Source organism: Vespa crabro, chromosome 15 (genome assembly GCF_910589235.1).
Source record: "Vespa crabro chromosome 15, iyVesCrab1.2, whole genome shotgun sequence".
Taxonomy (NCBI): domain Eukaryota; kingdom Metazoa; phylum Arthropoda; class Insecta; order Hymenoptera; family Vespidae; genus Vespa; species Vespa crabro.
In genome coordinates, this window is record NC_060969.1 from 1,409,718 (window position 1) to 1,434,898 (window position 25,181).

The 25,181-nt window shown below is 28.9% G+C and overlaps 6 protein-coding genes across 13 annotated transcripts in view; 3 read left to right on the forward strand and 3 right to left on the reverse strand.

The window, feature by feature from the left end:
* Positions 1-33: 33 nt before the first annotated feature.
* Positions 34-1,892, reverse strand: LOC124429478 (phosphopantothenate--cysteine ligase). 2 transcript variants are annotated; one of them, XM_046974810.1, is made up of 7 exons: positions 1,748-1,892; positions 1,507-1,684; positions 1,293-1,423; positions 1,112-1,209; positions 722-936; positions 451-633; positions 34-363 (listed from the first exon to the last, which is right to left on the reverse strand). In XM_046974810.1, the coding sequence occupies exons 2-7, from the start codon at positions 1,633-1,635 to the stop codon at positions 190-192; spliced, it is 930 nt and encodes a 309-aa protein (XP_046830766.1). In that variant the 5' UTR covers positions 1,636-1,684; positions 1,748-1,892; the 3' UTR covers positions 34-189. The 2 variants fall into 2 exon arrangements, with proteins under 2 accessions (XP_046830766.1, XP_046830765.1); XM_046974809.1 differs by having other exon boundaries at positions 1,507-1,827.
* Positions 1,893-2,325: 433 nt separating this feature from the next.
* Positions 2,326-3,077, reverse strand: LOC124429365 (cytochrome c oxidase subunit NDUFA4). Its single transcript, XM_046974549.1, has 3 exons — positions 2,917-3,077; positions 2,704-2,850; positions 2,326-2,596 (listed from the first exon to the last, which is right to left on the reverse strand). The coding sequence occupies exons 1-3, from the start codon at positions 2,989-2,991 to the stop codon at positions 2,543-2,545; spliced, it is 276 nt and encodes a 91-aa protein (XP_046830505.1). The 5' UTR covers positions 2,992-3,077; the 3' UTR covers positions 2,326-2,542.
* A 375-nt stretch (positions 3,078-3,452) lies between these two features.
* On the forward strand, positions 3,453-8,616 carry LOC124429395 (tyrosine-protein kinase Fer). Of its 4 annotated transcripts, XM_046974606.1 has the most exons (15): positions 3,453-3,994; positions 4,086-4,259; positions 4,350-4,446; positions 4,533-4,728; positions 4,911-5,048; positions 5,134-5,343; positions 5,454-5,637; positions 6,002-6,172; positions 6,633-6,866; positions 6,978-7,154; positions 7,249-7,462; positions 7,547-7,699; positions 7,795-7,917; positions 8,020-8,142; positions 8,223-8,613. In XM_046974606.1, the coding sequence occupies exons 1-15, from the start codon at positions 3,758-3,760 to the stop codon at positions 8,363-8,365; spliced, it is 2,574 nt and encodes an 857-aa protein (XP_046830562.1). In that variant the 5' UTR covers positions 3,453-3,757; the 3' UTR covers positions 8,366-8,613. The 4 variants fall into 4 exon arrangements, with proteins under 4 accessions (XP_046830562.1, XP_046830563.1, XP_046830564.1 ...); XM_046974607.1 differs by lacking the exon at positions 6,002-6,172 and having other exon boundaries at positions 3,455-3,994; positions 8,223-8,611; XM_046974608.1 differs by lacking the exons at positions 3,453-3,994; positions 4,086-4,259; positions 4,350-4,446 and adding an exon at positions 4,818-4,854 and having other exon boundaries at positions 4,625-4,728; positions 8,223-8,616.
* Positions 8,020-14,952, forward strand: LOC124429396 (pescadillo homolog). 3 transcript variants are annotated; one of them, XM_046974612.1, is made up of 8 exons: positions 8,020-8,142; positions 12,583-12,816; positions 12,880-13,387; positions 13,471-13,610; positions 13,683-13,942; positions 14,046-14,233; positions 14,332-14,564; positions 14,658-14,952. In XM_046974612.1, exons 1-8 carry the CDS (start codon positions 8,137-8,139, stop codon positions 14,919-14,921), a joined length of 1,833 nt encoding a protein of 610 aa, XP_046830568.1. In that variant the 5' UTR covers positions 8,020-8,136; the 3' UTR covers positions 14,922-14,952. The 3 variants fall into 3 exon arrangements, with proteins under 3 accessions (XP_046830568.1, XP_046830566.1, XP_046830567.1); XM_046974610.1 differs by lacking the exon at positions 8,020-8,142 and adding an exon at positions 12,287-12,435; XM_046974611.1 differs by lacking the exon at positions 8,020-8,142 and adding an exon at positions 12,287-12,435 and having other exon boundaries at positions 14,335-14,564.
* Positions 10,239-12,222, reverse strand: LOC124429397 (translation initiation factor eIF-2B subunit alpha). Of its 2 annotated transcripts, none has more exons than XM_046974614.1 (8): positions 12,063-12,222; positions 11,837-11,938; positions 11,557-11,696; positions 11,303-11,419; positions 11,109-11,221; positions 10,788-10,932; positions 10,577-10,702; positions 10,239-10,430 (listed from the first exon to the last, which is right to left on the reverse strand). In XM_046974614.1, exons 1-8 carry the CDS (start codon positions 12,073-12,075, stop codon positions 10,281-10,283), a joined length of 906 nt encoding a protein of 301 aa, XP_046830570.1. In that variant the 5' UTR covers positions 12,076-12,222; the 3' UTR covers positions 10,239-10,280. The 2 variants fall into 2 exon arrangements, with proteins under 2 accessions (XP_046830570.1, XP_046830571.1); XM_046974615.1 differs by having other exon boundaries at positions 11,557-11,693; positions 12,063-12,102.
* A 4,468-nt stretch (positions 14,953-19,420) lies between the features above and the next one.
* LOC124429279 overlaps positions 19,421-25,181 on the forward strand; it is an 85,675-nt gene continuing 79,914 nt past the window's right edge. Inside the window, exon 1 of the mRNA XM_046974342.1 lies at positions 19,421-19,507. Within this exon, the coding sequence (XP_046830298.1) occupies positions 19,498-19,507 (10 nt within the window). The 5' untranslated portion in view covers positions 19,421-19,497. The remainder of the gene's footprint in view (positions 19,508-25,181) is intronic.

A 25,181-nucleotide genomic window follows, 5' to 3' on the forward strand; every position in this document is an offset into this window, starting at 1 on the left:
GTAATTTATACAAAAAAGTGCTATAATTGGATACTGTATCCAATTATATTTTTCCCTAGTTGTGCAATAAACAACTAATATTTACTAATAATATTCTTATTAACGATATTAATACAATAAAAAAATAGTAATGTTTATTTAAAAAATCATGTTATAAAAATATACCTATACCTTGAGTAATAGGATACATTATCTGACCCTTGAAAAATTCTTATGCTTTAGAATTATGTCAGCAACTATGAATTTTTCAATTTCTTCACCTTTCTCCATTTGTTCATTTGTTAATGATAAGACATAATCATTTTCTTTACTGACAATAATTACTTGTTGTTTTCGAGTCTGTAACATATTAGCAACTACAAGCTGTAACAAAAAATATATATTGAGAGAAAAATATTTACAGATATACAGATATAAATAAATATTATTTAGAAATTAAAAAATATGTACATTGTGTTTGTACTTATTCAAAGCAGTCCTTGCTTTTGAAACCAAAACATTTTGATCTGTTTCTAACTTAAATGAAATTACAAAGGCTTGTGGTACCCATAGATTAACTAAAGGTTTCAACATTTTTGGTACTAGTTGAAGTGATATTGTTGGTGGACCATTAGAAGGTATTTTATGTACTGACTGAAATCAATTTAATGTTATAATAAATAGAAAAAATGATTATTTAATTTTATTTGAAGATAAAAGAATTAAATTATTTCATACATACCATTTTATCAAATGGTACATAAAAATCAGAAACAGCTGCAGCTAAGTATAAAAGAGCTTTATCTTTTAAACAAGATAATGCTTGACAAGCAGTTCTAAGTAGCCAAAGATACTCAGTCAAAGTATTAAAACTAATTTGTATCAATTTGTTCTGTTGTAGTGTTTCTTTATATTTTCGTAAAACCACTGCAACTTTTTCTGTATGTTCAGGTGCAACTGTAAAAATAAATACAAATTTTAAGATAATTATTATGACAAGAATTAATACAATTTATAACAAATTATAACAAATTTAATTTTAATATTACATTTCTATTGTATTAAGAAAATAAAAAAAAAGAATGGGAATATAATGTAAATGAATAATAAGACTTATAATAAAACGTTATACCTGTAACAATACATTTATCCGTGTCTTCTGTTATATTGAGCATATCTAAAATCTTGTGTCCTATAAAATGTCTTGTAAATGGTTCTAATGATTTGAGCCTGTAATGAAATATTAATATATCTTAATGCAACATACATTTATCAGATGAATATATATTTTTTATAATTTCTAATTTTCTGACCTGTACATAAATATTACAGCATAACCATTTTCCAAAAAATATTCAGCTGATGCTGATCCTCTGAATCCAGCACTAAAATTATCAACAAATCTAACAGTGTTATGTTCTAATGGAATCATTGTACCGCCACTCTACAATATCAATTATTGCAATTATATTAAGAACAGTTACTTTACAATATATAAATAAATTTGTACTTTTAATGAATATTTACCGTTATTAATACTACTTTATTGTTTTCTTTTAAATGTCTGTCAGTAAAGCTTTTTAAAAGACTTTCGGTTTGAGTTAGATCTTGTGGTGGTGGATGTTTAGCAAAAAACTCTTCCCATGTCGAAGTCATAGTAATTTGATAAATTTTCACTTAAAAATATCTTTATATATATATTAGGCTATAAAAATGAAGAAATTAATGGCGTGTACATTCAATCGATTGCGCAATAAAAAAACTTAACCTGTTTTTCTTAAAATGTCTAAATTTTATCACTAGACATATGTATGATGTCATCAGTTCATAACTTTACTATCAATCATGTGTTAGTGACGAAACTACATTGAATATGATAGATATATGCACCTTTAATTTATCTAATGTTAACTTCAAACGTTCAATCGATCATGAAGAAAGAATGTTTAAGCTTTAGAAATTTATATTGATAATTTTATCTTCGATTAAAATTTTATTTATTTATAATTATAAAAAATTTGATAATATTTATTATTCTTTTAATGAAAATATAAGATTAACTTTTATAATAAATAAAAAGACGTAGCTTTTACGTTAAATATGTATTTATAATTATTATATTTCTAAACATTTTCACTTTATACAAATAATTGATTTTTAAGAAAATAAATTTCTATAAGTAATTCAATATTAATTTTATATTTTAATTCGAATAAAAAGTGAAATAGCGTAAATATAATATAAAAATACACATTATTTATTGTGATATTTTTTTTTTATTTAAATATCATCAAGCTTTTTAACTATTCCTCTCTATTTAATAGATATTATTAAAAGGAAACTTAATTATAACTAAATGCTAAATTAGCCTTTTATTGGGAAAATTTTATACATTATTTTGAATAGATGTAATAATATAAACATTACCAAACTTATATATATATATATATATATGTATATTACAATTGATTTTTATACATAGTTGTGATAGTACATGAAGTTATATGAGAAGTTTCTTCAGTTTCTATTGTTATATCTAAAGCAATACTACATAATAAATTATTTAGAACTTAGGTGCTTTGCTGGCATATTCGTCATAATTCACTGTAGAGTAGAACTGAAAATAAATGAACAGCAATATAAATATAATTGTTATTTATAATTCGATAGTATAATTGAAATCATATATAATCAATGAACATCGTTATTCGAATGTTCACGTACTTTGTATTGTTTATCGCGATATTCTTGCCATGGCTCAGGATTTTTCTTTAAAGACCACGTAACATCAGGATTACGAAAAGCTAAACGACATGTATAAAATGTAGCTCCTGCGACACCTATTACGACAGCCACGAACAATGGTATCAGCTGTAATGAAATATTACATCATATTATTATTCATGTTAAAGAATCTTTAAAAATATTAATACTTACAGGATAATTTTTTTTTAAAGAAGACAAAGTAAGACCACCGAGTATAGGGCCTTTTTTCGCATTACTATCCCCCATGATTTCAATAGAGAAATCTCCTCAACTGAAATGTCTTAGCTCCTTCAACGATTGAAGATACCTTACATTAAGAAAATATATAATAGATGTACACGTTTGTACCTAAATTTTCATTAAAGTCTTACATCATTGAAGAATTGGTTAGGTCCTACCTTATCGACATATTAACCAATAGAATATTCGTAAGGTCGAATTAAAATTTCTATCTGTAAAAGGTACTCTTTTTTACTATAAATATATTTTTATATTAAACACATATATATTTGTGATTTGATAGTATTTACATATTAATTGAGAAAAAATAAACAATATTTATTTATTTTTTAATTTCTTTACATAAATTTCGTATTTTTTTTTTGTATAAATAATTAATGCCGAATTTTTATAAATATCACTAAGGATATCTTATATTCTTTTGTTGGCTACATTGCTTTGGATTAGAAATTTTTTTGAAGAAAATCTAGACAATGCCAAATATCTATTATTGCGAATATCCCACGGCGGTATTCCGCCCGTAAAAGTTAATTTTTATAATTTCGGGTCTGTATAAATATAAATGTTGATCTCAACCATGTACGAGTATGAAAATATAATTAAATCGAGTTGAGTAATAAACGAGTAATTTGAAATGTTCTACATATTGAATTTCTTGATTAAAATTCATTCGTTTTACTTCTGTGTCGTCAATGTCAAGACAACAGATTGAAGTGGAGATGAATTATCATTAAGAATACGGTATTTTAAAAATTGCGGTCGATATATATGTATGGTTTGGTTATCGAATAAGGAAATGGGCTTTTCAACGAGCCTGCAAGGGCAGGCATCGCACGAAGCTTTACTTGGACGACAGGATGCTGAAATCAAGCTTTTGGAAACAATGCGGCGATGCTTGACAACGAAAGTTAAATCTGATCGTGAATATGCTGCAACTATTTCTTCTTTAACTCTACAAGGTAAAAAAATAGAGCGAAGCGAAGATCTTGTAGGCAGTTTGATTGCTCAGGTATGCCTTATTACATCTATCAATCATTACATTCATTAGGAAATTTATGCCAACTATTTTTTTTATAATTGTTATATATGTTACGTCACAGAGTTGGAAAGATATTATGGATTCAATAGATCAAACAGCTAAATTAATTAAACAGCAAGCAGATTCTATTGAAAATATTGTTATAGAACGCATTAGCGTTTTGTATTCTGAAAGAAGAAGAGCTAGAAAAGTTTACCAAGAAGAACAAGCTTGGTTGATTAATCAATTTCAACAAGTAAGTTATATCTAATATTATGGATTATTATTTTATATTAAATTATATACCTATATTTACTTAGTCTAAAAAAGCACGTTTTTTTTTTAGCTGACAGATGATGTAGTCAGAAAAAAAATGGAATATCAAAAAAATTTGGAGGTCTATAAATTGATGAGATCTAGATTTGAAGAACATTATATAAAATGTTAGTATTTCATATTATAATTTTTTCTATAATTTTGTTTAAAATATTTTCCCTTTTTTAATTGATAAAATGATCATTGATTTTAGCTGGCCGTGGAGGTAGAAAGTTAGATGAAGTAAGAGAAAAATACCAAAAAGCTTGTAGAAAGTTACATTTAACGCACAATGAATATGTATTACTTTTGGGTGCTGTAACAGAATGTGAACACGATTTAAGAACTTGTTATTTACCTAGTTTACTTCGTCGACAACAAGCTATACACCAAGAATTTATTACATCATGGTAAGACAAGTTGTTTATATAAAATTTAGATTTTTAGATAGTAATTAGTAATACATGAAATATAGAAAAAAAATTTTATTTGCAAGCAGCTTGGACTGATCAGAGTAAAATATAATAAATACGATGGTAATTGATAAGAGTACATATTGTTCTTCAGAGTTATTTCTACTTTATATTTGCAGGAAAGGTATACTTCATGATATAGTAAAATATTCAGATTTTACTACAGATAAATTTTTAGAAATACATGCAAGAATGCAAAACGCAGTTGATACAGTAAAACCAATTGAAGAATATAGAGATTTCATAGGAAAACATAAGTAGGTTATACATTTTTTTTTCTTTTTTTTGAATTTATTATATATAAATTATATTGTGATAATAAATACTATAACATCGATATAGAACTAGAGCAGTGTCACCAATAAGATTCACGTTTGATGAGAACCTTGTGGATGATACTTCAGGAAAATTACTACCCAACAAATTGACTGTAGATAATTTAACCATTGATTGGTTAAGAAGTAGACTTACAGAACTGGAAACTTCTCTTAAAGCAACACAACAGAATCGCCAGAATCCACAATTTTCTCCTGAAAATAATAGTGATTCTAAGTAAGATCATAAGTTTGTTATAAACTAATTATTTAAATTAATTAATCAATGAAATTGTCATTCTTTTTATATTATTGTTATTTTAAAGAATTCTTGATTTGTTTCATTAGGATTTCTGCCTTAGACTATTCTAATGAAAGGGAAGAATTGAGACTACGTTGTCAAGAAAAGAAATTACAAAAACAGGTTGATGTTATTAGAGCTGCTCTTAATGAATTGGGATGTGAGGAATTGCCTTCAGGATGTGATCTCTCTATGGAAGGCTCATACACCGATCCTCCAACAATAAATAAGGTAGGTTTTTTATATTTCATATACATTTGTGTATAATCTCTAAAGAAAAAAGTATCATATCTCTATTTTACTTTAAATATATTTACTTAGCACTGCAATACAGAACTGGTCTATTAATTCATGATCTCTACAAATTTATTCCATAATAAAATGTTCAATGTAAAATATTTAATATCAAATATTTATAGCATACATACATGCACATATGTATAATCATGTAATCAAGTGTATATATATATGTACATATATATATTTAAAAATGAATCCAAGTGTAATAAAAAAATAAATCTTACATATACACGAATTTTAGATATATGTTCTTAGTTCCATAAAATAAGTTTAGTTAGCTCTACTACACTTGCAGAAAAGCACAGTTGCAGATAATGGTTTGTTTACACTAAGAAGAAATCAACGCTTTCTGACGATAATAAAGTCACCTTTCAAGTCTTTGCCATCAATAAGTGATTCGAAAAATGGATTAATTAGGGCCAGTAGTGAAGGTGTTACAACAAAAGCAGACAGTGTTCCCCCAGTTGTATGTGTTGTATATTTTATTTGTGTGGTGTGTGCATGCAAGCACATTCTGTACATTTATATGCTTTAATATATGTGTTAAGTTGAAGTTAATTAGTTATATGATTATCCATACAGCACATCTGTTAATACTAACTGTTTTTTAGTACTTTTATACATTTAAACAAATTTTTATATTTTTCAAGATATAACCAAATGCTATTTTAGCACTAATAAATCTAATTAAAATATGAAAAATTAAACTTTGTTATATTAAGCATGTTGGTATTATATGTATTTATTTGAAGCATAGAATTTTTACTAATAGTCCAGAATTTGAACACACATAGAACTTCTCGCAGTTATATATGAAAACAAAAAAAGAAAAAGAAAAAAAGAAAAAAGAAAAATAATTGATTAGTTAATTTTGTTTTTACTTTTTCATGTAATAAAGAATTATTGGAAACACATGTCTGATCCAGGTACCATTGCGTTATGTCTCGCATTTGACCAATAATCAGAAAGGAAACGGAAATGGAGATTTAATGGAAGAAGAATGGTTTCATGGTGTTCTACCAAGAGAAGAAGTAGTAAGATTACTTGTTAATGAAGGAGATTTTTTAGTGCGTGAAACAACAAGAAATGACGAATGTCAAATAGTTTTATCCGTTTGTTGGGATGGTCACAAACATTTCATTGTACAAACTACGCAGGAAGTTAGTATTTTAACATAAGTTTATTAATTTATATTAAATATGCAAAATATTTCATCACATTACAAATATAAAATTTATTTATTTATTTATTAAAAATGAATCAAATTTTAGGGACATTATAGATTTGAAGGTCCAACATTCCCATCAATACAAGAATTAATTAGGCATCAATGGAAGTCTGGTCTGCCTGTGACTAGTCGTTCTGGGGCTATTCTTAAAACACCAATATTACGTGAACGATGGGAGCTCAATAATGATGATGTAATTCTTCTTGAAAAAATAGGTCGAGTAAGTAATTAAATTTTCTTGTAATTTGATACATATATCAGGTATATCTTAAAAATAATACCATAAAGAGATTACAGAATAAAAATTATTATAGGGTAATTTTGGAGATGTATACAAGGCACAGCTTAAAACATGCAAGACTGAAGTAGCTGTAAAAACTTGTAAAGTAACATTACCTGATGAACAGAAAAGAAAGTTTTTGCAGGAAGGTAGAATTTTGAAACAGTATGATCATCCAAATATAGTAAAACTTATTGGTATTTGTGTTCAAAAACAACCAATTATGATAGTAATGGAATTAGTTCCAGGTAAATATTTATTTTTAAAAACTATTCGTTTTTATATGGTAATGAAAATAAATATTAGTACTTTTTTATACCTCCATGTGTCAGGTGGTTCATTGTTAACATATTTACGAAAAAATGCTAGTTCAATTACTCAACGAGAACAACTACGAATGTGTAAGGATGCAGCTGCAGGTATGCGTTATTTAGAATCGAAGTATTGCATACATAGGGACTTAGCAGCTCGAAATTGTCTCGTAGGTAAATAAACAGATATTATAAAAACTTCATAGCATGTTGATTTTAAAGGATAAATATTTCAATAAGTAATATATTTTAATAATATAACATTTTAGGTTACGAGTCAATAGTAAAAATTTCAGATTTTGGAATGTCAAGAGAAGAAGAAGAATATATTGTATCAGATGGAATGAAACAAATTCCTATTAAATGGACTGCACCAGAGGCTCTTAATTTTGGTAAGTGTGTGCGTGCGCATGTGTGTTTGTACATGTAAAATAATTTGTGGATAATTTATACATTTATTAAAATATAATTGTTCTTGAAATTATTATTATTAGGTAAATACACTTCCCTTTGTGATGTTTGGAGTTATGGTGTTCTTATGTGGGAGATATTTTCTAAAGGTGGGAATCCATATAGTGGTATGTCAAATTCTCAGGCACGTGAAAAAATAGATGCAGGTAATTAATCAAATAATTTACTAGTCTAGTAATACTTACTGAACTTAGATAAATAGTTCAAATATATATTCATCATATAGGATATCGCATGCCAGCACCAGAAAATACTCCGGATGAAATATATCGATTAATGTTACGTTGCTGGGAATATGAACCAGAAAAACGACCACATTTTGATCAGATATATACAGTTGTTGAAACATTATCACAAGCTTATTTATAAATAATAATCAGTAGCACATATGAAGATCTTTTTTTGATATTTACAGAAAAATAGTTAAAACAGAAAAATTCTTGTAATATCTAAAAACAATTGTAAATTTTTATCTATCGTATTTTTTTAGTATCAACACATCAGAAATAACCTATTTATCAGGAGTAAAATATTTGAGAAATTAATATTTAATCTATAATATTTTTTATTTGTACATTTTATAGTTAAAATAAGTAAATATTTTATATTTTATTTTATGAAAGGTATTACATTTTCAATCAATATTTAATTGATAATTTTGAAAAATATAGGTGCTACAGACAACTAGATATTATTTTAATTTACAATTAGTCTCTGATTTTTAAATGATTACAATCAATGATAATGATCATGTCATTAATTTTTTAGCTACGTTATCACATTTTTATTTTATTTACTCAGCATGAGATATCAGAAATTTCATTACTACATTTTATAAATTATTACAAGTCTCCGTCCATGCTACATTTTTATACAATTTGAATGTATTATCTCTTTATTAATCCATTAAACTCAAATTTCAATCGATTTTTTCTCAGTTTACATCCATATATATAAAAATAACTTTTAAAAACAAAATGTCTTGAGAATGATCTTTATCTTTACTTATGAAATATATTCTTAAATATATATATAAGATAGCAATACATATTATATAATTATATATATATACATATTTTATTAGTTATATATATACATATTTTATTAGTTATATATATATATATATATATATATATATATATATATATATATATATATATATAAACAATATTAACCAAAATTGTCCTTATAAATGTGGGATAAACTTGATTCATAATACTTGTAAAAGATTTTTTTTTATTTATATAAAATAATTAAAGAAACACATTTTGTATTTCTATTGTAAAATCACATTTAAAAAGAACTACTTGTATATATAAAAATTATTATTCTAGCTTTGTTTATAAAAAGTTAAAGTGTTAAACAATACTTGCTGGACGAAGTATTTCAATAGCAGTATTAAAATATATATATTCAATTTTAAAGAAACTTTTATTTAATTTAGACACCATTTAATATGTGCACAATTAGTTTTTACTTCCTATCAAAATTTATTGAAAAGAATTTTAAGTTGTTATAAATGAGCTTGATAATGTTTTAATTTTAAGTGTGCAATATTTATTGTATGTATGTTACAGATAGTTCTCATTTTTAAAAAAATTTCTATTTTCCATTAATAACGTCAATATTGTAAAATAACAGATAAATTTTAATTACATTATGTCATTTAAAAAAATTTCTTAAAACCAGGAATTATCTGTACAGATTTTATCATATGTATATAAAGTGTGCAGAAGTAAATAAGTAAAATTAATTTTCTTTAAACTTTGTATGATGTATAAGTATTTACTTTGTTGTAAAGCAGATTGTAATATTATAGTATTTTAATATGGTATACAAAAATGATACTATTCTTGAAATTGTAATATTATAACTATTACATATGTGGGTTTATCTTTTAGTTTCTAATGAATATATAAATCGATGCAAAAATGATAATCTCAAGAAACGTTAGTGTTCACATTATGTATATATATTATTATGATAATTTTATTTCCATTGCATATTGTTTATGCAAATAATTATATAGATTTATTAAAAAGATTTACTGTTAATCTTATATTCCAAGTATATTAAAATGTTCTATTTTCTTTTTATAAATCTCTTATAGTTAAAAATATAGATATAATTTGTATTACATCAATATGATTATCTTACATGTAGGATATTCACAGTTTTATTTTATTTTTTTTATTCTTTTTTTTTTTATTATAAAAATTATAATTATAGTAAATTAAATTAATTCATGTATGCCATGTTTTATTCAATATAAAATATATAATTGTTACAAATACAGTTTTATTAGTTCATCACTAACAGCAGAAGGAGTTAAAATTCCTAAATCAGTAAATAAAAGACTAATAAAATGAGGTGGTGTGTAGTCGACTAGTGGATGCTCTTTACGGAGATCCTTTTGTAAAGTACTTGCTGTATACTGCAACATAGAAGTACTTACATATAATTGACTATTAATATTATCAAATAGAACAAAATATATTCAAAAAATAAAAATATTAATTAGTATATTTTAAACATTGTAAATTGAATAATAACAAAGTCAATATATACTTTATAACATACTTTAAATTCATCGGGAAGATCCACTTGATTCAATGGATATATCCTTGAGAATTTAAAACTTTCAGTCAATACATAAAAAGGTTTTTTTACTTCTTTAGCACACATTGCCATTGTATAAGTGCCAACCTTAAATAATAACATAATAGAAAGTTCAAATTATATTTTATACAATTGATTAAGATCAAACATAAATTATGATATTGCTATATACTTTGTTTATAACTCCACCACTTTCTGCAACACCTTCAGCTCCAACCATTACCATGTCAACTTGTTCCATAACATATCCCATTGCAGAATCTAATATTAATGTACAAGAAACTCCCATTTGTGTTAAATTTTGACACATCTCAATTCTATAAAAAAGAAATATATTGTTATGTTATAAAAATATTATAAATATATATACATCTATTTCTTTTTCTTTCTTTAGTTCTCTACTTATATATAGATTATTATATAGATTATTTAATAAAATATATTTTTTGCATTAATTATGATACATATAAACAGACAAAAATTAATTCATTACCCACTATCATCTGGAGAAGATGTAGTTACATATACTTCAAATATTTTATTACTAGCCGCTGCTTCTTTCATTGCTTGTAATACAACTCTAGATTTAGAATGAGTGAGTATTTTCTGAAAACGAAAAACTCTATCTAAAATAACTGAAGTGTAAACAAACTCAAATAAAACTGATCAATTTTATGATATTCGTACAGAACCATCAGTGATGAAATGTGCTGCTACTTTTGCAACCTTTCCTCGAGCAGCAACTAACTTTTCATAAAATACTTTCCCTCTATGAAGCATAATTCCCTTGCATTCTGCAAATGACTATAAAAACGTTACGATTAAAATAATATTAAACAATAAAAATTAAAAAGATAACCACATATCAAAATATATCATTTTGCTTCAATTACATGTTAAAGAATATCTTGTAGATATGATTATTATATCAATATCCTTACTGGTGTATCTAATGTTGCTAAAGTGATAAATCGAAGGAACAATTCGCTTCCAGAAGCAATAGCAGTTACAGGATTATCTGTAGACCTCATTGCATCTACTGCATTTTGTAAACAATACCGTAGTTCTTGGACTGTCTCTGCTGTCAGAAATTTATAAATAAAGTCTTATTTTATTAACTAAAATTTATAAATTAATGTATTCATTCAAAAGAAAATACTTGATGCAATTAATATATATATTGTCATCAAAAATTATAATCACATATGGAAAGCGACTTACACTTAGAATGTTCTAAGACCTTTAGCAAAGTTCGAATAGCAGCCATACCAGCTGATACATCCTTTTCATCTTTAATAATACCATTAAAATATTCACAGATTTCTAAAACAATAAGTGAATATATATTGCTTTTTATTAAATAAATTGTGAAATAACATATATACAATTTTATGCATATTGCACGTTATTTTTTACATTTTTCATTATATCTTATAAAGTAAGTTACCCGTTTGCTCCATATTTTGTTTTATTTATAATTTATCAGAAATTGTTTAGAAATTTGGTATCGAAAATATTTAAAAATGTATTATAATTTTATTATTAACTCGTTAATAAAGACAATAGATATTGGAAAAACATCTTTCAACATTTGAGTTGATTTTAATGCTTTCTGGTGTTACTTTTAGGAAGCTTAAAAACAGTTTTTTCGATCTGCCGCTAGGCGTTACAGTGTTCCTTAAAGTTCTTTGCTTATTTGCACGTGCCAATAAGTTATATCGATATATATAATTAATATTGTGTTTTTACGTTATATATTTATTAACATATAATAACAAAAAAGCCCGAAGAGCAAAATGGTTGTAATAGGAAAGAAAAAAGTAAGAATTAATTTTAAATTTATGAATATTTTAACATTATGAATATTTTAAGGTTATGTTAATGTAATGTTATGTATTTTACAAAATAATACAAAATAACACGCAGTTTTAAATTGTTTAAATGGCATGTATTTTGTATATTTGTAGTACCAATCTGGAGAAGGAGCACAATTTATGACCAGGAAATCTGCGTTAAAGAAATTACAACTTTCTTTAAATGAATTTCGCAAATTATGCATATTGAAAGGAATATATCCAAGGGAGCCTCGTAATCGTAAAAGAGCACAAAAAGGTCAAGTTGGAATAAAAACACTGTATCATAAAAAGGATATTCAATTTTTAATGCATGAACCAATTATATGGAAATTAAGAGATTACAAAGTGAGTTAATAATATCTATCTTTTGAAATATTATCTATATATATATGTAAAATTTCTTTTTAGATATTTAATAGAAAAGTAGGAAGGGCAAGGGCAATGAGAGATTTTGCAGAAATGAAAAGATATTTAAGTAAACATCCTACTTTGAAATTAGATCATATTGTTAAAGAACGTTACCCGACATTCATCGATGCTTTAAGAGATCTAGATGATTGTTTAACTTTATGTTTCTTGTTCAGTACATTTCCGTCCTTAGCTCACATACCACGTGATCAATCATCTTTATGCAGGAGACTAACCATTGAATTTTTACATTATGTAGTAGCAGCAAAAGCCTTAAGAAAAGTTTTTATATCTATTAAAGGTTATTATTATCAAGCTGAAATTAAAGGTCAGATGATTACTTGGATTGTACCACATCATTTTTCTTTCGAGCCACAAGAGAAAAGAGAAGTTGATTTCAAAGTTATGTCTATATTTGTGGAATTCTATATTGTGATGCTTGGCTTTGTAAATTATAGGCTTTATCATTCTCTTAATTTGTTTTATCCTCCACAATTTAATAATACTGGTAAGATGATTTTATAAATTTGATTCTATGTTATATTATATAAAAAAGAGATAATGATATTTTTACGAGTGATACATTTTTAGTACCATGTGAAAAGAATCTTGTAGACGAGGAAGCATTTGTATCAGAAAGAATAAGTGCATTAAATGTACCTCTTCTAGCATTAGATCCTACTATACAAAATGTAGATGATGAAGAAATGGAAATAGATCAATTTTCTAAGGTAAAATAATATAATGATTAAATTATAATTTATATCATCAAACAAATATATACACATTATTAATTTGTCTAGGATGCTGATGCACAACAATTGGAAACTGCAAAATTAGAGGCTGAGAAAATAAAGAAATTAAAAACATTATTTAAAGGTTTGAAGTTTTTCTTAAATAGAGAAGTTCCAAGAGAACCATTAGTTTTTGTTTTACGTTGCTTTGGAGGAGAGGTTTCTTGGGATAAATTGTTGTTCGTTGGTGCAACTTTTGATGAAAACGACGAAACAATCACACATCAGATTGTAGATAGACCTAGTATGGATAAACAATTCTTATCTAGGTTGTTATTTAATTTTTATGGATATATATATATAGTTTCTTTCTGTTTAATTAGCAATATGAATATTTCTTTTATTTTACTTATATAATTCTTGGAATTGTAGATATTATGTGCAGCCACAATGGGTATTCGATTCAGTGAATGCAAGAGAATTGTTGCCTGTAGAAAAATATTTAATGGGTGCTATTCTTCCTCCACACTTGTCTCCATTCTCTGAGAGTCGATTAGATCAAACGTACATTCCACCGGAGGAACGTGCGTTGATTGATCCTGAATATAAGCTCAGAAATGGTATATAATATATTTTTTAATTAATGTAGTCTTATATAATATCTTTACATCTTTAGCAATTAATAATATAATTGATATTATAATCTAATAATGTGCAGTAGATGATGAATTGTCTTCTGAAGACGAAGAAGATGAAGATAAATTGGAAAATAAAACAGGAAACATGGAAGAAGATTCGAACGATAGTAAAGAAGAAGAAGAAGATGATGATGATGATGATGATGATGATGATGATGATGATGATGATGATGATGATGATAATGATGATGATGATGATAATATTGAGATATCAGATAGAGAAAAAGAAAAGGAACGTGAACGACTCCAAAAGGTTATTAAACAATTATTTATTTTATATATTTAAATGTAAATAATTTTTATTATATTCTCTCTTATCGTTTTCAATATCTTTTTCAAATATTAGAAAAAGGCAATGAAAGTGAAGGCAGGTGAAATAACGAAGGAAGATCCTTATGAAAAGGAACGTCAAGATAAACAAGAATATCGACTGAGAGAAAAAATGATTAAGAAGAAACATCGAAATTTGTATAAGAGTATGATGCAAGGTCGTAAGGAGAGAGCAAAAGAAATCTGGTTACTGCGGAAAAAAAGGCGACTTCATGATAATGCTGAAAAAGAAAAACATAAAGAAACTCGTAAATTACGAAGAAGTAATCTTATTGAATAAAAATAAAAAAAATAAAAAAAATAAAAAAAAAGTTATTACGACATTAATTGATGATAAACAAAAGATAGTTTCTTCGTTTTTCCTAATTTTTATACTAATTTATTTCAATGTAAGATCACTTATACAGTCACTTTCTCGATCAGCATATATACAGTTATATATTACAGAAAAAAAGAGAAAGATGCCTTCGATCCAGTCCTCCTACTAAAAGTGCGCCCACACATTCAACAATTCTGATCTTTGCTTTTTCCATTGAAGGACTTTGAAGGCCATACTTCCTACACTTTTTAACCCACGCCTTCTCCTTACATGTATATTCATTAATACATACACATATAATATATTTGCAGTGTGTCTTATAGCGACGATGATATCATCGGACATAAAGATTTCTATCCTAGTACATTGATCTTGAAAAGTAGATATTTTTCTATTTTTTTTAATAATTCAGTATTCTTTTAGCTTGATTTTTTTCTTCTTAAATATCGTGTATTTTACATAACATGTATTTTATATTAATTGATTTGATAATATTACAATGATCAGTTTCATTGCAATCAAACAGAAAGATGGCTGTAACGAGTATGAAGAAATTGATTGTAGAGAGTCGATTTTACGGTGCTAATTCAACTCTATAATTTGGTAGATAGATGTGTATGTATCCATGCGAGATCCTGTGTATCCATGTATGTGTAGGACTATACATGTGGCACGATGTGTACACATTGGATGCTTACGTCATCCTTGCTATTCCTGTTCCAGCTCATCTTCTTCGAGTATCCTTAAATATCTTTGTCCCTCCGAATGCTCACAACCGGCTGGTAACACCCTAATTTTCTTGTCGAGTTCTGCTGTTGAATAGCTGACCTTGAAGATCTTATACTAATATTATATGCATCTATGTTTACTTTGACTTTACTTTTCTTTTATTTTTACATTTTATTTTACATTACAAGATGTACAATTGCTGTTTTATTTTCTTCAATGATTTTATTATCATTATTATACGATCTTTATATTTTATAGTTTTATGTTTTTTGAAATTTTTATTTGAAATATTTCTTTTGCAAAGAATTATCGATTTTTATTTTAAAATATAGTGACGTATTTACGTGGGCAGTATGCGGGTATTGGACTACCCACGTAGATGTTTGTTACGTATTTCTGATTGTAATATCTTCTTACTCACGAATTACAAACGAATTTCTCTTTTTCACGGATTGAATAATAGAGTATGATAGTGTAATGAGATTTCAATTAAATTCGGTTGAATAATCTCGTCATTGATAAGTTCAAAGAACTTTAAATACGACTTTTAACGTATCGCGCACATGCAAGACACGTCTTCATCGAATAAAATTTTACTCTTGATAAAGACAAACGATGGATGATTCGTTCGGGACGAACGGTTCACTGTCTTTGATATATTCGTAGTGAATATTACGGTGACTTGAACGCGTGGTAAGGAACTCAACATCAAAATCTTGAAAGTATGACGTAATTATTGCATTTTAGCTTCTAAGAAATTTGACAAAATTGTAAGATTAATTATAATTAAATTATATTATTTTATTTATTTTTTTTTCTTAAATTAATTTTCAATGAATTAATTATTATCAATTGACATTAAATTGTTTTATATTTATTTTTATGTATTTTTATTGATTTTATTATTTACTATTTCTTTTAAAATTAAATTATTCAATTTCGATTAATTTCACATTTTTGTTATTTATTAATTTTTATTATTTAAAAATTCGCCAAATAAATTTACAATATCGTCAACTGCATCGTGTATTAATTTGTTATAAAAGATACAAACTCATAACACAAGTATATCTTTTATTACTTATCGAACGATCCTTCCGAAGATTTCTTCCTTCTGTTTCTAAAAAAAAAAGGAAGAAAAAAATGAAAAAGCTTGCAGTAATAATAATAAAATAAAATTTTAATTAAAACCTTAGTACATTAAATATGAAGAAGTTATTCGTCGAAGTTAGACAGTAATAAAGATATTTAGTCTTAAATATTGTCATTACTGGCCAATCAGCGACACGGCATCAATGGCGTCGCTTGCACCCATGGGCAACCAACCTGCTTGGGTGTATACACGATACCAAGGTCAGCCGAGGGACTTATCTGTGTGAACCATACTTTCGCCTATAGCCTAGCCATTTTTGACGTCAAACGTCCTGAAAATGAAGTTGTCTTTACGAACATCATTTTAATCAGTATGTACAGATCTCGCTAAAGGAATTTCTGAATATTGAAATATAGTCAATAATATGAATAGCCTTTATCCTTTTCTCAGAAGAGAATACTGTTATTATATGAAATAACATTAGCCATAATATTCGATAACACGTAAAACGCTTTTTAATTTTGAAACTCAGTAAGAAACTACAAGTTGCAATGAAGATTTCTTGCATATTGAGTAGTTCTAAGTTTTTTAAACTTGATCGTGCAACCGATTTGATCGTTCTGTCGAGGCATCGAAGTTATCCAGAGTTGGCGAAGCGGATGACGCATCGTTGAAAAGAATACGAAATGAACGTGTGTCTCGCGGGCCCGTTACCTATACTATGCTACGACATAGACAAACATTATAAGGCTATATATATATATATATATATATATATATATATATATATATAATGCATCGAAAGGGTGTTTTTGTCGAAGATTGTATTTGATCAAGCATGGAAGAGAATGAAACTTGATTTCAAACGATCATCAGTATATCATTATATCTCTAAAAGATTTTATTATTTCCTAGAATTCGAAAAAAATCGATTTGTTAACAAACTCTTTGCCTTAATATTATTTTATATTAATTAAAATGTTTTATCATATTTTTTTTATCAGATATTTTCTATACAAAATCATTTGAGAAAGCACAAAACTCATCGTATACATCGTGAAGCGAGTTGCACGATATATCTTCTCTGCGAAGCGTTTAATGCGCGCGCGCATGTGTGTATATCTGTATTTGAACGAATGTATAGATATATGTAACAGTAAGACGTGGATTAAACGTAATGGTGCAAACTATATAGGTAGGTACGTGTTGTACGTTCGTAGATTCTCTTCTTCGCGGCCTCCGCCTGTAAGATGCCTCAAGGCGTTAGAGTTCACCGACACCATCGTACTCGTGAGGTACTATAGACTAGCAGTATCATTAAAACCATGTGCAATGTATTCGTATATTCGTGGATCTTTACCCGTACGAGTTTTAAGAGAATTAGAGAGAGAGAGAGAAGGAGAGAAAGAGAGATAGATAGAGAAAAATAAAAATAAAAATATTAATACGACAAAGATAGATAATCTTCTTTCTTTTACTTCTTAAGATTTTGTAAGATTAGATTTAACAATCAGAAAAAGAATAGTAATAGTTTCCTTTCTTTCTACGAATTATGATTTTACGTAGATAGTTTTTGCAAACATTATATTCACATTGTACATTGTCAATTTCATTGCGCGGTTAGATATTGTATATCAGACTCGATTTACAAAACGGTATATACCTTTCAAGTATTCCTTGGATCTTATGGATTCCTTCTCTCCCGTAAAAATAAGAGCAACGATCCGTGATAGGCCGTGCAATCTTCTGAAGCACCGAGCAGCGATCCATGAGACTCTCGAAGGAGAAAGATCCTGCTTCCGTGAATCGTTGAGCTATCCTATGAGAACAACTATTTTTATATTCTCGTTCTTTTATAGCATACCTATCTATTGTAAAATTTTCCAAGAAAGTTATTTTCTCAAGAGAACTAATAAAATATCTTATAATTTTCAAAATGAATATTATAAGAATGACGAATTCAAAAGCTTGAGACATTTTAATTATCAATTAATATAAAAATCCGATGCAATTTAGACTACAAAATTCAAGGTCTATTATACAAAAATCTAATAAAAAGAAGAGAAGAGAAAGAGAGAGAGAGAGAGAGAGAGAGAGAGAGAGAGAGAGAGAGAGAAGGAGGGAGGAATCGTTCCAGGCATCGAGCTCTCCAACTTTGAGCGTAGAGACTTTACTCGAGTCCTAGTCCTGCCGTGGGAGAACGTCGAAGGAGGAAACAGAATAATTCGAAGTCGTTCGTAGAAGTGAGAGGTAGTGACGGTGTATAGGAGTGAGTGAGAAAGAGAGAGAAAGAGAGAAAGAGAGAGCAAGAATAAAAGAGAAAGAGAGAAAGAGAGAGCAAGAATAAAAGAGAAAGAAAGAAGGTAGACGTGAGTATCGAGAGAGAAGCTCATGGAAAGGAAAGGAGAGGAGGGAGCTCTCAGAAAGAGAGAGGTGAGTTGAGTAAAGAGAAGGATCGTCGACCAATGAGACATCGGGCCGGTGATGACGTCGTCGTTGTCTCACGTCCAAGTCTCACCAAAAGTCCTCAACAGATACTAGTTCGTCCGCGGTCTCCCGTGTGAACGAAAAGTTCGTCCTTTTCATTACGAACGTCTTCTCGTTCTTCTTTCTTTTTTTATATACGTTTCTGTCATCAACACAGTGAAATTCATCTAAAATTGGATCCTGAAACAGGCGGAAGATACGAGGAGGAAGGAGGCTGCTCTATCAGCTATGGGAACGGGTAAGTTTTTGAGATCACGATCGCGTTTGATCGATCTCGCCTGACACTTTAAAGTTGTTCTTTTCGAAAGTAACTGAAACATATCGATGATCAGTGAAAGGAGAATTATTTAACTCTTAGATTCTTTCTTATCTCATGAACGTTGTCTTAGACATATATATTTTTCGTAATAAAATTTGAAGAAAATTTGATCCTTTATCCTTTCTGAGGATGATTTCCCTTTTTGATGATAGATACCATCATTTTTCAAACCTGTTTCTAATATTCGAAATTTTAAATATTTCCCGCGATTTTTCAAAGATCCAATCAACATTAATTATCGGTCGACCGCAACTCGGTGGTCTCTCCGAGTCAAGGTCGAGATTATTCGCCCGAATCTATCGTCAAATGTATCCACCCGACGTGTGTGATGGTAAGACCGTTAAAGAACGTACCGGAGAACTTCGTACCGGTTGCTCTTCAACCTTGAAAATCTTCCAGTCGAGTCCTTCGATCTTCTTTGCTACCCTCTTTTTTCTCACTCCTTTCGCTTCGCTCTTCTTCTAAAGATGATATCACTGGTATGTCTTCGTACGTTCTCACGACTTCATTCTTAGCATTACTATTTTCAGTTAGATATGTTTCCCAGGGAGTCCAAATATGGCCATGTACCGTTCGATGGAATTCCTTTTCGAAAATCATATTCCAAAGAAATCGAGTGCAACAACTTTTATTTGCAATCACTTTTGGGAACAACGATCATCGAACTTTCTCTTAAGAGATTTAACGCGAATATTTTTATTTAATGGCCCGGTACCACTTTGCAATCGTATAAATTATCATGCTGATAGATTTAGATCTCTTTTATTGTTCTTTATATACAATATATATTTTTTGTTGCGTTTAACTAACGAACGAAGTTATTACATTCGTTTTTTTACTTTTAATTCGAAATTAAACGTTCGTGTAAGTACATACTTGTATTGTATGTATGCGTAAGTTATTCCGACCTTTAGCACATCCTTTGAACAGACGGTGTCAAGGATATGCATTAGGTGTGTTCTTCATTTGATTAGAAATCGTATTACGTGGGTGCGTTGCATCGGAAAATAATATTTTCCACGAACGAATAACTTCGAAGGCTCGTTCGTACGATCGAATTTTTTGTTCGAATCTTTCGAAACATGAATTAAAAAAATTTCATAAATTTCAAGGTCGACTTGGATTTACCACGCAAGATAAATCCAATAATTCCGCTAGTTTCTTCATCGTCAAATATCCTTTTTAACAACTTTAGAAAGTACTTGCCGATCGCCTACATCTTTAATGAAATTTAGGATGAAGTTACCTTTCGAAGATATGATGGAATTATTTGAACTTTCAGAAAAAAATATGAATGATGACATTAAAGAACATCTAATATAGAGATATCTATGATTCATCGGTGAAACTAATCTTCCACGACGTCCTTGCTTTTACGTGTATTAATTTCTAACACGTTTTATATATGTATATATATATATATTATATTATATTATATATAAAATTCATATATATACGTAAGTACATATATGACGAATGTGAGGCAAACGTGAAACAGTGTTAGTGTGATCTCAATCATAATACTTTTCGTACTAACGTGACAATTTAATGAACGCGAGTGCATATTTAATCATAATGTGTCAAAGGATTTGTTATAAGAAAGAAAGGATTTAATGGAGTGTGCAGCGTTCAGTGAATGAGTAATTCTATGCAATAAAAAGGATATATGCGATGGTGACAGGACACGTTCTCTACCTTTAGTGTGGTTTTATGGAAGTTCTTCGAAATCAACGCATCAGAAGGTAACGCAAGTACCTATTTTTAACAACAATTTATTTTCGAACGAACCGCGAAAACGGGAAGTTTCAACAACGATGTTGAAAGTGAATGCCAAATACGTTACGCGATCCATCGTTTCATTCTTTTCCTTTTCCTTTTTTTTTTCTTTTTTCATCTTAGAAAGAACGATTAAGAAGAAAATCAAGATGATAGTTTAGCGATGCAAATTGAAGAGTTCGATTAACGTAAGATCTTGCGATTTAAAACGCTAAGTTTCGAGAGATTTAACTCGAATGGCCACAATTCGTTTTCTCTCTCGTTGGAACGTCACTCCGCGCGCTAGATCGATAGCGAAAGGTTCGACATTGTCGAGGTCGCGATGCGGAACTATCATTTTCTTCATTTCAACCAGAAAATGTTAGAAATTAGTGCTATTATGTGCTCAACCACGATCGCCATCCGGCCGATGATCGCGGACGCCTTTCAAAATCATTTGCACGGTCCATTCCTCAGAATGAGAATTTAATTTAGTCGAAAGTATCAAATTTGAATTCGATTATTTAGATTGAATTGATCTGTTTTAAATATAAGTTATGTCGATTGAGATAAATGCAGAATTTAGGTTCATAAATAATTCAATAACGTTTTTTGTATTAGAGGTAGATCATTGAACGCTTCGTAGTGGCCTCATTTGAACCTCTCGTTGACAAACGATCTTGTTACATAACAAAACATATATCTCTATCTATGTATATCGCATGCAAAGCGTCGTGTCTAAAGGTACTCGTCGCCGTTAACATCCGTCTCTCGTCCCTGCTGGAAATAATTAATAATACGCGTAACGAAACTATCCTTGGCAACGCTTAATTACTTCTCTTATTACAACACTTTATGAACGAACGTTTGTCCAAGATAGGACGAAAAAGAAGTTTTGTTCAAGGAAAAGCTTTTAATCTTTGTCTGTTTATTATCGCATACATCAACCATTTACTCTTTTTAACGGGAAAAACTTGAAGTGTAATGGAGAATTAATAGGAGAAATCTTTTATAAATAATTGATCTCTTATTAATTAATTTCGAAGAAACGACGTATAATATTGATTTTATTTTTTTATTTGGCACGGAAAACATTTATCGGTACATAAAAGCTTCTCTCATTATCAAGGTGTTCGCATTTCTTAATGATAGAATGAGATCAATCAATTATTTCGTTGTAACCTTGAGATTTCTTTTTTAGACTTACTATTACTATGCAAAAAATACGATGGACGCAGAAACAACGTTGCAACATGGTCACGAGAAAATCGTTTAACGTTTCTAAAAGCAGTGAAACACGGATGTTCATGGATATGTATGTAAATCTGGAAGAGTCAACGTCCGTATTCCGTTAACTCTAAGCAAACTCTTCAGACTCGTACAGAAATCTTCGCTATCTCTATCCGCCGTACGACTTTCGTTATTTAATCGTGAAATCCTTTCTCTAATATTACTGCGTTCATTAAATTGTAAATTAAATTTCACGAGGAATACAAAATTCGTTAAGAAAATCTTTCATGACTAGGTATTGCGAACATACATTTTATTATCCTACTTATATCTTGGCTGTAAGATAAAAATTATGGTTTAAAAATTTTTATCTATTTTATTTAACTAGTATGTTATTTAAATAGATCCGCAATTTATACTTCTTTATGATTTAATAGTGAAATAATATATAAAACTTCTTAGTGAATTAATCTACAAAATTTTTTATTCCATACTACTATCATTATCCTGATCAGCCAAGTGTCTCATCTTTGCCGGAAATTCGAACTTCGAAGAAATACCATTTTATGAGTTAGAAAAGGTATCACAAAGAACAATAAAGAAACTCGAAGAAATAATTAATTGCGACGATGAATTCGAATATAAAGCATTTTATAACATTGATTTTTACAAGATTTTTTTTTTTGTAAAGGAAATAATTACTTGCCGTTAAGCTATCACGTAACTTATATTTGTATAAATGTATTAACGAATGTAAGAGGTAGACACAAGGTTGAGTTCTATAAACGAAGATGACGATTAACTGGGCGATCTGTCAGACCGGTATTCGCGTTAAGCTACGCGAAAGTAGCGAGGTGCGGTCGTTCATTGCCGATTATAGGCATCATCCCGTTCTTGAAACGCCACTATCTTCTTCCTTGTCTATCTCATGTTTTCTGTATTTCTCTTTCTCTCTCTTTTTCTCTTTCGTTTTAACAGACGCCGGCTTCACTCTTTCTCTCTCTCTCTCTCTTTCTCTCTCTCTCTCTCTCTCTACTTCGAGAGAGAAAGGAAGAAAATGAGAGAGGGGAAATGCGTTCGTGTCTTCGCATACATGCTTTGTTCGTGCTCATATATGTATGTATTCCGTATATACGTATGTATTAGTGCGTATTATTAACGCACATAGCGTTGATCTTTCTTCGGGTGTTCTCCAAGTTTTTCCTTCGAGGATATTTCTGGTCACGAACCAGTACACCTTTTGACCTTCCAAGCTGCATACCTTGATACATCAAGCATACTCGTTATGGTACCGGAAATAGATCTATTTTCAAAATGAAGACGAGACAGTGAAAGAAGAATTGTTGAACTATGATCGTTTGTTCGATCGTACCGCATAGCCATTTGTAAATATCGTTCTAATTTGCTAATCGTGTTCTCGAAATCTAGATACATTGATCAAGGATCTATGTTAATTAATTAAAGAAAAACGTTCTAAAAAATGTACGATTGAAAAGTTGTGCAAATCGAATAATTTTGTATTTTATCATACAAGTTCTGAATTTTCTAATGCAAATTTTATTTTTTATTTTTATTTTTTTGGATTATAAAAGATCATAAAGATATTATTTATTCTTTTTTTTGTTCTTAATAAGATGGAATATATACATAATTAATATTTGTACCATTCTAAATTTTGAAATACTTCTTCCAGTGTTCTTGCAATTTCCAACCACTGAGTTGAGGCGCCATTACCGGTCTCCTATTCGCCCTTTTCTTGTCCTTCGCCTCTTTCCTTTTCTTCGTTTTCTTGTTCTTCTTCCCTCTTCTTCTTCTTCTTCTGCTACTACTACCACTACGACCTACTACTATCCCACTCCTACTTAGGACTACTATGAGTACTATACTACTACATTACTACTACGTTCGCAGTGTTTTCTTGTTATCGCGCCGGTTTCTACGAAGTCAAGGACCGTTCTCAAGGAGGTCGTTCCTTTTAACCGGCCTTACAACTCACGCAGGGCCTTTGTCTTTGCGCATTACTCATATTTCGTCATTTTTATGTATTATTACCAAATCTATATTCGACTTTATATTTATAAAAAAGAAAAAGAGAACGAAAGAGAATGGCATAAAAGTAATACCCAAACTGAAAGAAACTGAAAGGAAATTACATGTAATTTTCATTTTCATCGAGTAAATCGATTAATGCGATTCCGTCAGATTTATTTCTCTTAACAAAGATCGTAAAACGGGAAGTTGTGATAAATAAGTGTTATAAACGTCTTTAAGAATATATGCATTCGAACATTAGAAGTTATGTTGATGTAACTTCCTCTTTTAATGACGCATCTCTCTACGCATCCTTCGACACATTCTGGATGTAAACGGACACGCTCTCTTCTTGACCTCACACCCCTTAACGGTTACGACGCAATTATTCGAACCTCTCAGAGATGGCAGTGTCAAAGGTCATGCCGCGAATAAACTGTCCAGTTTCCTTCCTTAGTTTCCGTTAGGTGTCTTGCTCTTTCTCTCTTTCTCTCTTTTTCTTTCTCTCTCTTCTTCTCTTTTTTTCTTTCCGACTAACGTCATACTTATCCACATACATATTACGTGGTTTATTATT

Excerpts from the sequence above, each read along its gene's own strand:
- LOC124429478 (XM_046974810.1), bottom strand. The coding sequence starts at position 1,635 with ATGACTTCGACATGGGAAGAGTTTTTTGCTAAACATCCACCACCACAA. Across the intron at positions 1,424-1,506 it reads ATAAAGTAGTATTAATAACG|AGTGGCGGTACAATGATTCC; the intron begins GTAAATATTCAT and ends TTGATATTGTAG. Across the intron at positions 634-721 it reads ATGTACCATTTGATAAAATG|TCAGTACATAAAATACCTTC; the intron begins GTATGTATGAAA and ends AATTGATTTCAG.
- LOC124429365 (XM_046974549.1), bottom strand. The coding sequence starts at position 2,991 with ATGGGGGATAGTAATGCGAAAAAAGGCCCTATACTCGGTGGTCTTACT. Across the intron at positions 2,851-2,916 it reads CTTTAAAAAAAAATTATCCT|CTGATACCATTGTTCGTGGC; the intron begins GTAAGTATTAAT and ends ATTTCATTACAG. Across the intron at positions 2,597-2,703 it reads ATCGCGATAAACAATACAAA|TTCTACTCTACAGTGAATTA; the intron begins GTACGTGAACAT and ends ATTTATTTTCAG.
- LOC124429395 (XM_046974606.1), top strand. The coding sequence starts at position 3,758 with ATGGTTTGGTTATCGAATAAGGAAATGGGCTTTTCAACGAGCCTGCAA. Across the intron at positions 5,049-5,133 it reads GATTTCATAGGAAAACATAA|AACTAGAGCAGTGTCACCAA; the intron begins GTAGGTTATACA and ends ACATCGATATAG. Across the intron at positions 6,867-6,977 it reads TTGTACAAACTACGCAGGAA|GGACATTATAGATTTGAAGG; the intron begins GTTAGTATTTTA and ends ATCAAATTTTAG.
- LOC124429397 (XM_046974614.1), bottom strand. Across the intron at positions 11,697-11,836 it reads GGTCTTAGAACATTCTAAGT|CAGAGACAGTCCAAGAACTA; the intron begins GTAAGTCGCTTT and ends AATTTCTGACAG. Across the intron at positions 10,431-10,576 it reads ATCTTCCCGATGAATTTAAA|TATACAGCAAGTACTTTACA; the intron begins GTATGTTATAAA and ends TCTATGTTGCAG.
- LOC124429396 (XM_046974610.1), top strand. The coding sequence starts at position 12,412 with ATGGTTGTAATAGGAAAGAAAAAA. Across the intron at positions 12,817-12,879 it reads GGAAATTAAGAGATTACAAA|ATATTTAATAGAAAAGTAGG; the intron begins GTGAGTTAATAA and ends ATTTCTTTTTAG. Across the intron at positions 14,565-14,657 it reads AACGTGAACGACTCCAAAAG|AAAAAGGCAATGAAAGTGAA; the intron begins GTTATTAAACAA and ends TTCAAATATTAG.